At 41.7% G+C, this 11,899-nt stretch overlaps 1 protein-coding gene across 2 annotated transcripts; it reads right to left on the reverse strand.

Moving 5' to 3' along the window:
- Positions 1–508: 508 nt before the first annotated feature.
- Positions 509–9,697, reverse strand: hic1 (HIC ZBTB transcriptional repressor 1). 2 transcript variants are annotated; one of them, XM_022759791.1, is made up of 2 exons: positions 9,676–9,697; positions 509–3,023 (listed from the first exon to the last, which is right to left on the reverse strand). In XM_022759791.1, exon 2 carries the CDS (start codon positions 2,988–2,990, stop codon positions 780–782), a length of 2,211 nt encoding a protein of 736 aa, XP_022615512.1. In that variant the 5' UTR covers positions 2,991–3,023; positions 9,676–9,697; the 3' UTR covers positions 509–779. The 2 variants fall into 2 exon arrangements, with proteins under 2 accessions (XP_022615512.1, XP_022615511.1); XM_022759790.1 differs by lacking the exon at positions 9,676–9,697 and adding an exon at positions 7,833–7,934 and having other exon boundaries at positions 509–3,007.
- Positions 9,698–11,899: the final 2,202 nt, after the last annotated feature.

The following is an 11,899-nucleotide window of genomic DNA, read 5'->3' on the forward strand; positions in this document are numbered from 1 at the left end:
AAGTATGCGGGGGAGTGGATTACTTTAAAAAATGTGAAGAAAATAAAGCAGAGGAGACTTTACCGAAATGGTGAAGCAATTGCTCTTATCGTTCAGTTATTTCCTCGCGACTTGGGAAGCAGGAACAGGATGGGGAGAAGCTGGAGGGTGAGATACATAAATTGTCCAGTACCCCAAAAACAGAATAGAAAAAAAAAAAGAAAAAATATATCCTCCCATTACTTTAAAGTCCAGGAGAGTTGGCTTATTCATTTGATAAAAGTTCCGCTCAGGTCTGGACACAAACCCTGAATCTTGTCCTTATGTGCTTTTTCATGTCTTGTACACAGATGATACTTAATAGTACACAGGTTTAGGGTCTGATTGCAACATTTCCTTGCAACAGTTTCTCTTTGGATTTCACCATGGTACAAAAATAAATAAAACAATTTCATTTTGGTTTTCAATTTGTCACTTTGGCTCAATGGCTGAAATTAGAAAAAAAAAAAAAAAAATGTTTGTTTGCATACACTGTACATAAATACTGTACTTCTTTGAGTGAGTGTCCCTTGGTCATGGAATAGCACAGGCCTCCTTTATGAAGGAGGACTTTAAGATACATTAGATGCATAAAAAGGCACTTACAGTCTACACTTTTTGGTGTGCATTAGCAGACCAATTCCTTTTGGCCTGAGTCTGAGGTGCAGAGGAGATACTGAGTTGAGGTGAATGGCTTTAGAATACTGCAAGTTGTGTGTGCACACAGACCTATTGGTGACTGCCATTTATACAGGCCTATCTTAGCTGGGTGAGTAGCGATCAATGGTGCGGACTTCAGACAGGGCATGTGGGGGAGGGGGCAGGGGTTGGCCCAGGACGTCCATCTTGTCGTGGGTGAGGCCCAGGTGCTCTGAGGCCAGTTTGGACAGTGGGTAGAGGCTCTCCATGACCTTTGCATCAGCTACCAGTTGCTGCTGAGCTTGGATGAGAAGTTCATTGGCCTTCTCCTGCTTCAGCCCCAGGTGCTCTGCTGTGTATTTACTCAGAGGATAGATGCCCTCTGAAAAGTCCAGCTTCAGTTTCCCATCTGTGGTCAGGCCCCCTGCAGTCCCTCCACTACTGTGCATCTTCATGTGGCTGATGAGGTTGCGCTGCTGGGCGAACTTCCCCCCACACACCTGACATTCGTAGGGCTTTTCCCCAGAGTGGATGCGCATGTGCTCAGTGAGGCGATATTGGCGGGTGAAGCGCATGCCACAGGAGTCGCAGGCAAAGGGTTTAAGGCCCAGGTGGCTACGCATGTGGCGCGTCATAGTACCACGCTGCGTGAACTTCTTGCCACAGATGCTGCAAGGGTACGGCCGTGTCAGCCAATGGGTCTTCTCATGCTGTCGCAAAGTGGCTGGATCTTTGTAGGACTTATCACAGGTGGAACAGCGGTAGGGTCGGATCATCTCCCCGATGCCTCCTGAACTCAGCGCCTGGCTCGACTTGCTCTCCAGATGGGACAGACTGTTCAGGCTGTTGCTGCTGTTCAGGCTCCCATAACCATTTGTATTACTGCTCATGTTTTTGTTGCTGCTGTTATTGCTGTTTCCCATCTCCCCACCAGAGTTGACGTACAGCTCCTCTTCTGTGTGTGTCTCCACATGTGCATTGAGCTGCTCTGAGCTCGGGAAGCCTTTGTCACAGGGAATGCAGACATACAGATTGTCCCCGAAGCTCTCCGGCTCATACGGCAAGTGGAACCTCCCCATTGGTCCAGAAGGGGAGGGGCGGCCTTCACTGCTGCCTGTCTCCTCTGTGCCTGACCCGCTCTTGTCGTCCGCTCCTTCACTCTCCTCCCCAGCCTTGTGGTGGTTATGATGCTGCTCTCCATTCTCACCCCCCTCCTCCTCATCCTCATCCTCATCCTCATCTTCAGCTGTGTATGACAGCGGCTCATGTTTCACCCAGCGGTAGATGTTGCCCATTTCTCTGCCTGCCTCTCCACCTTCCGTCGGGGTGTCGGGGCTGGGGGGGCACGGGTAGCGATCTGTGCCCTGGGAGCCTGAGCGGTGCAGGTGGGGAAGGTGTGGGCCAAGAGGCTGGTTGAGATGGGGGAAAGGTGGAGGAGTGAGGGAGCTTGTCTGGTCGGTCGACTCCATTTTTTCAGAGGGGAAGGCCCTGCCATTCGTCCCCTGCATGGGACTAGTGCGGCCGCTCAGAGTCTCGTCCCGCTCCTCATCATTGTGAGTGTTTGCCAGATGGGACTGAGAAGGTGCGTGCTGAGACTGGGAGTTGGGGCTTTTCTTGGAGAGGTCAAGGCCATAGTTGGGGGAGCAGTTCCTGTCAGGGTGGGCTGAGCGCCCGAGCTGGGCAGGCAGAGCTGACTGCAGGGACGGGAACACCTGAGAGCCCTGGGTGGAGGTGGGAGCATACAGCTCCCCAGCATGGATGGCGAGTCGATGGGGAACTAGCTCCTCTATTGGTGCTGCCCGGGATGCATGGCTGTTCAAAATTCCTCCTGGAGGGCAAGGCTGAATGACAGGGGTAGAGACCCTATACCTGCCACCGCTCCCTAACCCCATACTATTGGGTCCCATCTTTGGGTAGGGCAGAAATGCAGGACCTGGGCGGGGAGGGTACTTGCCATGTCTTTTCAGCTTCTTTTTGCACAAAGCCACTAAGTCAAGCAGCTGAAGGTAGCTAGCTGCTGCCAGGACAGCCCCTAGATTGGGTTCAGTGGGAGAAGTGGGGTCTCCATCAGTAAGGCGGCCTGTGTAGATGTAGTCCAGAATGACCCTGAAGACCCCTGGACTCACCATCTCGTGGTCGAGGTTGATGAGATTGTCATGGACCACCAAAGATTTCAAGTAGAGGCTGCTGGCAGCCAGAATGTTCTTGTGAGCTCTGAAGAGGGCGTTCTGCACCACAATGATAACATCACATAGGAAGCCCTTGGTGCGCTGGCTGTTGAGCTGCAGGAGGAGATCCCTAGCATGACTTGGAACTTCCATGGCATCCAGCATCGTCTTCAGTCCGCCACCTGCAACAACAGATATCTGTAAAACGTCATGCAGCAGTCAGCATTTCAAGGCACCAAAACACAATCAATGCGTAATTTTTAACACCAGAGTTATTATTATTGGTGTATTTTGTCTTTGAAAAGTTATAATTTACACATCAGACTATATTAGAATATATTTGAGAGGCTGATGTGTCCGAATCTTCGATTTCCAATGACAAATTAAAGAAAACTGTAGGCGTAATAAAAAAATAAAAATAGCCTTTGCGTGAGGAAACATTTCTGAGGATTAATACATATTAATTAATAACAAATTTTCTTTTGAAACACATCACTTAATTTCACAGCATTTTTATGAAAATTCATAATTACAGTTTTATTATTGGATTTTTTTCATCTTGTTTACTAAATTATTTTAATCATCATGTTCTGTTCATAGATTCCACTCAATGGAGTGTGTGCAGAGTGCAGAACTTATGTGTGGGAAGTGCACGCGAAGGCCACTTGGTAAAAGTGAACTTTTGCTAAAGGTGAGCGGTTGCAATGGTTTTGTCATTATCAGAAATTCTAGTCTATGCATTCACTTCCTCTGCAGCGAGCAAAAACAGAGAAAGAAGTAAAGTCAGAAAACCACAGATATATATTTTGTAACTGCTGGCTTCCTGATAAAGTATTCCAGAAGTGGTGTTCAGAGTTTTAAACAAAGCAAGAGATGAATGTTTCACAATTATGATGAACAGCAGGTATAAACCTGTGGTGGAAGGACACATCCAAAAAAAGACGGGTCTTTCAGCTCCTCTTTCTGTCCAGTCATATAAGGAACACGGAGCGCACAGGATGTAAATCAACCTTAGATGATTCAATACTTTATGATGAGGACAGCTCCAGGGATCTAATGCACACACACACACACCCGTACGCACACACATACACACACACTTAAATATCAACACTAATTGTTCCATCAAGCTTAAAATAAACTACATCAGCTGCATGCAAGAAACACCATGTATTGTTCAATCAGTGGCATCTGAGGATAGTTTACATAGGAGATTAAACGTCTCAAACTGTCCCTAAGGGCTTAGTCTCACTGATGGGAAACAAGCAACTAAACAAATATCATGTCATCTGTCTGATCACGGTCTTCCTGACACCAGCTCATTCACTTCTTGTTTATTTCATTCTGTGTACGCGCTCAGCACAAGAAAAGGGAAGTACGAATTGGAAAAAAAAAAAAAAAAAAAAAAATATCTGACAAATGATTTACTAAGGAATTCTGGAGAATCCTGAACAAAAAAAGAAAGTGATGTCTGTTTTTCTGTATCAGTGCATTGCTGCTTAAACTGTCTATTACCAAAAGTCAAGGTCGCTCCTTGCTACAGTTTTAGCGGTGTATTTTTGTAAATGCATGTTCAGCATCAGGCGTGGAAAATGAAAAGTTACTGTCAGTATGACATCCAGCGAGTGATCATGTGGCGAACAGTCATCAATATGAAAGAAAAATACATCTTTTAAATGTAGGATTTTTTTCTAGTTAATCACTTTTGATTTTTATTTTAAAAGGTTCTTCTGTCCTCATACCTGCACGTATGACTTGTGTGCTATTTATTACTTATTATCTGGTCATGAATATCTAAAAAAAAAGACAAGAAACACTATGAATAAAAAGGCAGGTATGACAGGTTTACACTGGATTTACGCTCCATCATGTGTCCAGTTGTCATCTAAAGTGTTTCCACTTCTGGTTTGTGTCTGGCTTTGATTACTCAACGGTCACACTTTACTATAAATTTCAGCGTCGGTCAGATCAAACATGTTTAGAAATGAGTGTGATATGAGGAATGGTCCCAGTCATTTCCATAACTTAACTGAATTTTTGCAGTCTCCATTGCATTAAGGGGCGTTCAGCTCACTGTTGCTGGTTACTGTGCGGCGTATGGTGACACGTTGTGTACTCACACACACAATCAGTGTACATTCCTGTCTCTATGCGGTCTACAGCACCGGATTATACGACACAGTTCAAGTGCATCGTGAAGCAAAATAGAAAATCAAATCTTTTTTAACGTACGGATTTATAAAGACAGACTTTTTTTATTAATATATCCTTGCAAAATTTATAAACTCTTTTTATGATAGAAGAAAAAAAAAACATCAAGCAAAAAGCAACATTTCTATGCACCTGCAATGTGCTGCGCACACAACAAATTGTTTTTGGTGAGATCTTGTGGTAACAACTGTCAGGGTGCTGTGGGTTTCCCATAAACACAGAACGAATCTCTTTTCTCTCGCTGTGATCAGAATGAGTCTCAGGAGCTACAGCTTGACTTCAAAAATATCTGAGCTCATGACAAAATGTAAAAGACCACAGTAAACATGTTTTATAAAACTCTTGATCTGGAGGGCATGTGTAAGCTCACTGCATCCTGTTAGGAAGCCAGCTATGATTGCAGTGATATTTTGTCTGAAAACACATCTTACATCAAGCCTGCTACATACAATATTCCTATAAACACATTCAAAGGCTGCACCACAACTTGTTTTGTGTGTTCTTTGCGTTAAACAGGTTAAATGAAATCCTTTTTCTCGGTTGCACATACAGTCACAGTCGCCCGAGGGAGGGTTAGTCGAGCCCCTCTGGGATGCAGGGCTGTTTTTATCTGATAGGCTTCTCTTTAATGAGCCGTCAACAGGCTGTGGAAAGTTAAATGATGGTGATGTAGTTTACGGAGATGGCACTCAGGTATTTGCATCAGATTAATATTCATAGTCCCTGTGCTTTGTCTGGTTTGTCACTTCTGTGGTTTGGGGTGAAGACGGACGACTAAACGTCCTACCTCTACGTTCAGCCTCAGTCACATAAACACTCCAGACCTCTGAGTCAAACCTCGTCTTGACATTGTAGTTTCTTTCATTTCAATTTGCTGCCCACGCTCATGTACCCTTGTTTATTTTAGAACCCATTTGACCATGTTCGTATATAATCATATGTGCAATTTATGAGGCAACACTGCAGAAGAAAGTCAGTGCAAACCTGTAAGAAGATATTTAACTGTAGTTTTTATATCACTTCAATCCAACTAATTTATTTCTTGTTATTTTTGTGAGTCACAAGAGTCAAATACAGGCTCAAAAAGTTTTACATGCATGAAATAACAGGACTGTGGGTTTTCCATTGAAGTTCAGATGGAGTAGCTGCACACATGAATAAGTGAATAAGTTCAGTTTTAGTCAGGTCAGCAAACATCATGGAGAGTCAGCGTCAGTTTCCTGTTGCTGTAATCGCGCATCTAAAAAATCATCCCACATTTCTAAAATAGTGCCCGAGGCATGAGAGTAACACGCAGCGTCCTAATCTTGATGTGAGCCGAGTTTACTGAGTTTATTTAAACAGGAGATCATGTAGAATCACATTAATATGATATGATAATAATCAACACTTCTGTTGAAGCATTAGCAGTATATACTGACAGTTATCGGTTTATAATAATCGCATGTCGTGCAGGTTTTACAGCAGATTATTCACTTTGAATTAATTTTATTTGCATGACTTACTTTTCTAATGTTTCATCCTGTGCAGTAACAAGCGACAGACTGCACGTTCATTAGAAGATTAAATAAAATCTACCGTATATAAACTTTATTTTCCTGTTTTACCGTTTTATTAAGGAGCAAGGTTTGAAGTTCAGGACTCGTTTTAAAGTTATTGTCGAATGTCTGAGCACTGAGAGCAAGCACAGCATGACGGAGTGCAGTGTACTGAGGCTGTGTGTCGCCGCGGTCTCTGTCTCACTCTCACATACTGTAGGTACATTAAACCGAATCACGAGTGAATCCATCTCTCTGAGCTGCAGCGACTCATCCTTTACCTCCTCCTTATCTCCGTCAAAGAGCAGAAATCCCCTCCAGACACCCACCGTTTTCCGCTCACTCTACTTCAAGGTGCATCACAGCTGTTTCTTATACCAACTCTTTGTGTCTTTGGAGCTGTCAGCAGCACTCAGAAGCATCTCTTTAATGCAGCTATATAAAATCTCGGCCTTTCTAAAGGAAACCAGGAATTCATACACTTTAAAAAAAAAAAAAAAAAAAAAAGGTAAAAAAAAAGAAGCCCCTCTCCCAAATATCTCTATAATATTCTTCAGTGTGACTGCGTTCACCTTAACTCAGTGGTGACATTCTAATACACAACGATGGGCCTATTTTATCATTTGCGATAGGGACTTTATGAGTTTGCTATGACTTCCTTTTTAAAAAAATAATTACTGGATTATAGAAGACGCCGAAGTTCCCTTTTAACAGAAATCCCCTTGAGCCTTTACGTGAAATTTGAGTAAAATAAGATAAAATAAAAAACATGTAAAAAATTTAAACTCGGAGGTCAGATATTGAACATTAAGATTTTGTAGCGTGTATCAGACTTGTATTGTTTAGTTCTAGAATTATTTTTATTTTTATTCTTTTTGGATCATTTTGCTGATTTCGGAAGCAAGGTTTTATCTAAAGTCGCCATTACATCAAAGTTATCCTGAACAATTTAGAAATGAACTGACTTGCACGGGTTTGAAAAAGGCTGGATGTTTTCAACCGACTCTAATTTAATGCGGAAAGAAGAAAAAGTGAAATCTCTTGTCGATGTTATAATTAGACACCAATTTAAAAAAAAAATAAGATCTAAAAGGCTGCATTATAGAAAATACGGTCTACTAATATTTCAATGACACAATAAAAAAAATGATATTTTCTTTCTGTCAGCCGACACTGTGCAGTTTAATGCATAAAAGCCTGAATGTCATCCTTCCCCTCCTCCTGTCTGGGTGCCTGTGTGCAGCATATCAGCTCTTACCTGCATGCCCGATGTCTTCTGCCATCCGATCTAAGTCTCCCTTAATGATCATCTCAGCAGTCTCTAGGAGTCATATCTGACGTTTCAGCTTTGAACTGCCAGCCTCCAACAAACCATGCCAGTTTTCCGAGTGTGTCTGCCAGCTCTTTTTTTATGATTATTAATTGATATGAATTTCTTGTCGCTCCTTAGGTCCGTCCTCCCACCCACTTCCCTCCTTCTCCCTCTTTCTCTCTGTCTATCTGCCCCTCCCCTCCCCTCTTTCTCATCCCCTCCTATTAAAAAAAAAATACGTGCTTAGACCAGCATCAGTTTCCTCCGATTTTTTTCTAGTAATTTCCTTAGCTATTTTTGAGTCGGAGCAATAACGCGCACCGGGATGATAATGGAGCCTCTATGCGCCTTAAGTGTTTTAGCGCCCCGTGTGATGTCAGTCTATAATAAAACTAAAAGGTAAAATCGAGGGCAGGAACTTCAAGTGACCCCGACTTGAACTTCTCAACACATCGTCTTAAAGAGACAGGCAGCCAGTGTATACCTACATATATATGTTCCATATTTATGATCAGGCAGCCCACTTAAACTTTGCAGAGCAGTTTAATGATGGAAATTATTGGTTACATCAAGAGCTGTTAAGGTTTTTCACGTCAAAGACCTTCAAGGAATTATACTTCCCCCAAACATCCACCATATTTAATTTTATTTTGTCCCTGAGGCCAAAAAATGAAGTCGAATTCAATCACAATTTATGTATGTTTTTTGTGTGTACTGTAGGCAATGAATTCACAGTTAACTGTTGGTTTTCTGTACTTGTACACTTCAGATAATCAATAATAATGAAAGGTCTAAATATAGGTGTCCTTCACCTTTTCTGCGGACCTCCCCTGAGAAAATGTGGAGCCTTAAGAAGCACCCCTGGCTTCACTTAGAGAACAATAAGTTAAGTGGAAACTAAAAGCATCCAGGGTTCATCAACCACTTTAAACAATTTAAAACCTCTCTCTCTCTCTCTCTCTCTCTCTCTCTCTCTCTCTCTCTCTCTCTCTATCTATCTCTATCTCTCTCTATCTCTCTCAGGTAAAACACCTGCTATGCAGTAAAAGTCCTCACCCATCATACTATCACATCACCTGGTCATGGAGCTTAAGACAGGACAGGATTATCCTACTGATTGTGATTGTATCCCCTGAAAACTGGCAACATAAGGACATGAGGCCTTTTCTGATAACATTTAAATCATGTGTCTGCCTACTTAAAAACTTTGCTTTTTTTATGTGAAAACATTCATATAAGTAAAAGCAAGCATGGTGCTTGCTTTAACATAGAGCCCGCTATGGACACTGTGCTGTTATTAAAGGAATTGCCTCCCATTTTTTTATTTTTATATTTTTCCACTTTCTGCTGTAGAACTACGAGTCTTCCTATTAAGTATTTAAAAAACATCGAAACTCATTAATTATTTTATGGAGCTTTTATAAATTGCACGTTTCTTTCGTTCTTGACGCCAAACATCTTGTGCTGAAAATCTCCTCCAAAAGACATACAGTGTCTTTGATGATTTAAATATGCACATAACAGGGCTAATAATAAATAATGAAAATGTCCAATGAAGCCGAAGTTACTTTATATAAGATAGTGTAAGCTGTAGGCCGGACATGACCATGCCATTCAGATGCTCAGTCTTAGTCAGGAGTGTCGGATCTAAAATGAAATACACTAGAGAGCATATTAAACTTATATAAACTTCTCGCTGTAGTCCACTAAACGCTGCTCATTCCCACTCGGTGCGATCACACGTCTGCGTGGATGGCATCCCTGCCTCTCCGCCGTATCACAGCCTTACCTCGGACTCATGTCTGGTGCTCTGGCCGTCTGTCTGCTCTCCTTCTCGGCATTCCCTCATGGAGATCTCCGCACTTTCCTCCCAAGTCCAGCTCTTTCGCAAAACTTCTCTTCGTCCTATCTCTCTGCCCGTTTCCCCCTACTTTCGCCCTCTTCCATACACTGTATTTCTCACGTGTTAACGAGACTATCTGACACTTCAGACTGTGTTGGGGTCCGGTCGGACCAAAACCTGCCGGTGGAGACTTTACGCGCACAGCGACACCCAACGGCAGTGAATCCCATTGGCATTATCCAGGTGGACGTGCTGTGTAGTGATTTTAGGGCAAATTATCAGGAAGCAAAGCCACGACCTCTTATTTGTGAGCACCACCTGAACAACACATTAACCCATCAATCTGTTATATCGATTAGGTATTCTTAGAGAAAGTCAGCCTCGTTGTCGGCCAAACCTTTGCAAATTAAAATGAAGTAAAATTACATCAGGTGCATTAAGCTTTAGTGATGAATATTTATTCACAAAAAAAAATTGCAGTGATGAAGGAAGTATTCAGGTCTTTTACTTCAGTTAAAGCAATTCCACAAAAAATGCGGCATTTGAAAAGTATAAATGCAGCACAATGCACAGAGCATTAAAAGTAGAAGTGCTTTTGGTTCTTTAGTCCCTGCTAGTGTTATAATGTTATATCCTTCTGTTATTGAATCAGTATTATGGATGCATTGACATGTAAATTGTACTTTAATGTTGTGATTAATCAGGGTGGAGCTGCTTTATATAGCACAGAGCAATATAATCTTATATAGGCTGATTTTATGTTTCATGTGCAAAGTCTTAATTTGAAAAGGAACTAAAGGTGTACGATAAATGTAGTGGAGTACAAAGTACAATATTTCCCTCTAAAATGTTGCGGAGAAGAAGTATAAAGAAGCACAAAATGTTCAAGTAAATTATGAGTGCAGTATTTGACTAAATGTATTTAGTTACAGTACTTCCAATCATTAAAAATAAGTGTCGTAGCGTCATAAAAAGTCTTAGACTGTCTGTAAATAAGCTGCACTCCACACTGTCATTGCAAATTAAAACATACCATTTGACACTATGTATGACATTTTTTCTATAACCGCCACTCAAGGCTGGGTTATTCCAATTTGTATGATAAAAGTAACTGAGAAAGCAACTCCAGAGAAATGCTGAGTGTGAGTGTGTATACTGCTGCAAATCAGCTTCAGTGTCTCTGAAAAAGTAAATTTTTATTTTTTCTGTACACTGTGGGTTGCAGGGGTCATTACCTTTCTATAAACATTAATTCTAACTCACATTTAATCCACTGTATTTGGACGGATTATGTCAGACAGGCCTCCATCTTCCAGTCTTTCCATAGTCATCCTGAGGCCTTTTGATAGACCGCAGACAGAAATAGATGAAACTAATTATTTTACCATCACTGAGGTCATTAAGAGACAGCCGATGTGATCCAGTGAAACACTTACCCGTCTGAGGCTCGTTCATGTTTGTTTTGATCACAACAGCAGATGACAATCTTATAAAGCATGCAGGCTCTCACTTCCTCTTGAAATTATCCAAGTTCAAGGTGCTGCTGTTTCAGTGAGGTGATCCGAGCCACCCCGAGAGCCCGCCGGAGTGGAGGAAGGTATTGTCTCTCACTTCCCATGTGCTCTTGATGAACTGGTGATAACCTCACAGACAGATGTAGGCAGAGCTTTGCGGGAAAATAGATAGGTTCTATCAAGGATGTGACAGCGTGTTTCAATTCATGGTCCAAAATAGTTTTTCCACCAAGGGAAACACGTAGTGATGTCATATGCTGCCTGTCAGGTAGGCTATGTCTTTTACATTCCTGGATTCTTTCTGTTTTAATTTACACGTCTTTAAAAAATATTAGCATTATGGTTGTTGGTGGTGTTTAAACTCTGCAAGTCCCAGGATGAAAACTGAATTCTTATATTCTATCTATTGGCTACTAATATTGATGTATTGCACATTTTCTTTTCCAAGGTAACCAGGGTTATTTGAAAATGAGGAAATATTTTATGTGTTGGTTCCATTCCATACAGCTAATGGATTATACATATGTAGACTATATGAATGATGTTAGGTTTTCTTGACCCCTATTAAGCCTTTCTGACTTTATAGGGGTCAAGGGTCAAAGCCTGGTGTGTGAATAGTTTACAAAAGCATCATAACCTATTATTAACAAATTTTT

Source organism: Seriola dumerili, unplaced genomic scaffold, assembly GCF_002260705.1.
Source record: "Seriola dumerili isolate Sdu_G_001 unplaced genomic scaffold, Sdu_1.0 BDQW01000330.1, whole genome shotgun sequence".
Lineage (NCBI taxonomy): Eukaryota > Metazoa > Chordata > Actinopteri > Carangiformes > Carangidae > Seriola > Seriola dumerili.

Excerpts from the sequence above, each read along its gene's own strand:
- hic1 (XM_022759790.1), bottom strand. The coding sequence starts at position 7,884 with ATGATCATTAAGGGAGACTTAGATCGGATGGCAGAAGACATCGGGCAT. Across the intron at positions 3,008-7,832 it reads AGAAGACATCGGGCATGCAG|GTGGCGGACTGAAGACGATG; the intron begins GTAAGAGCTGAT and ends CTGTTGTTGCAG.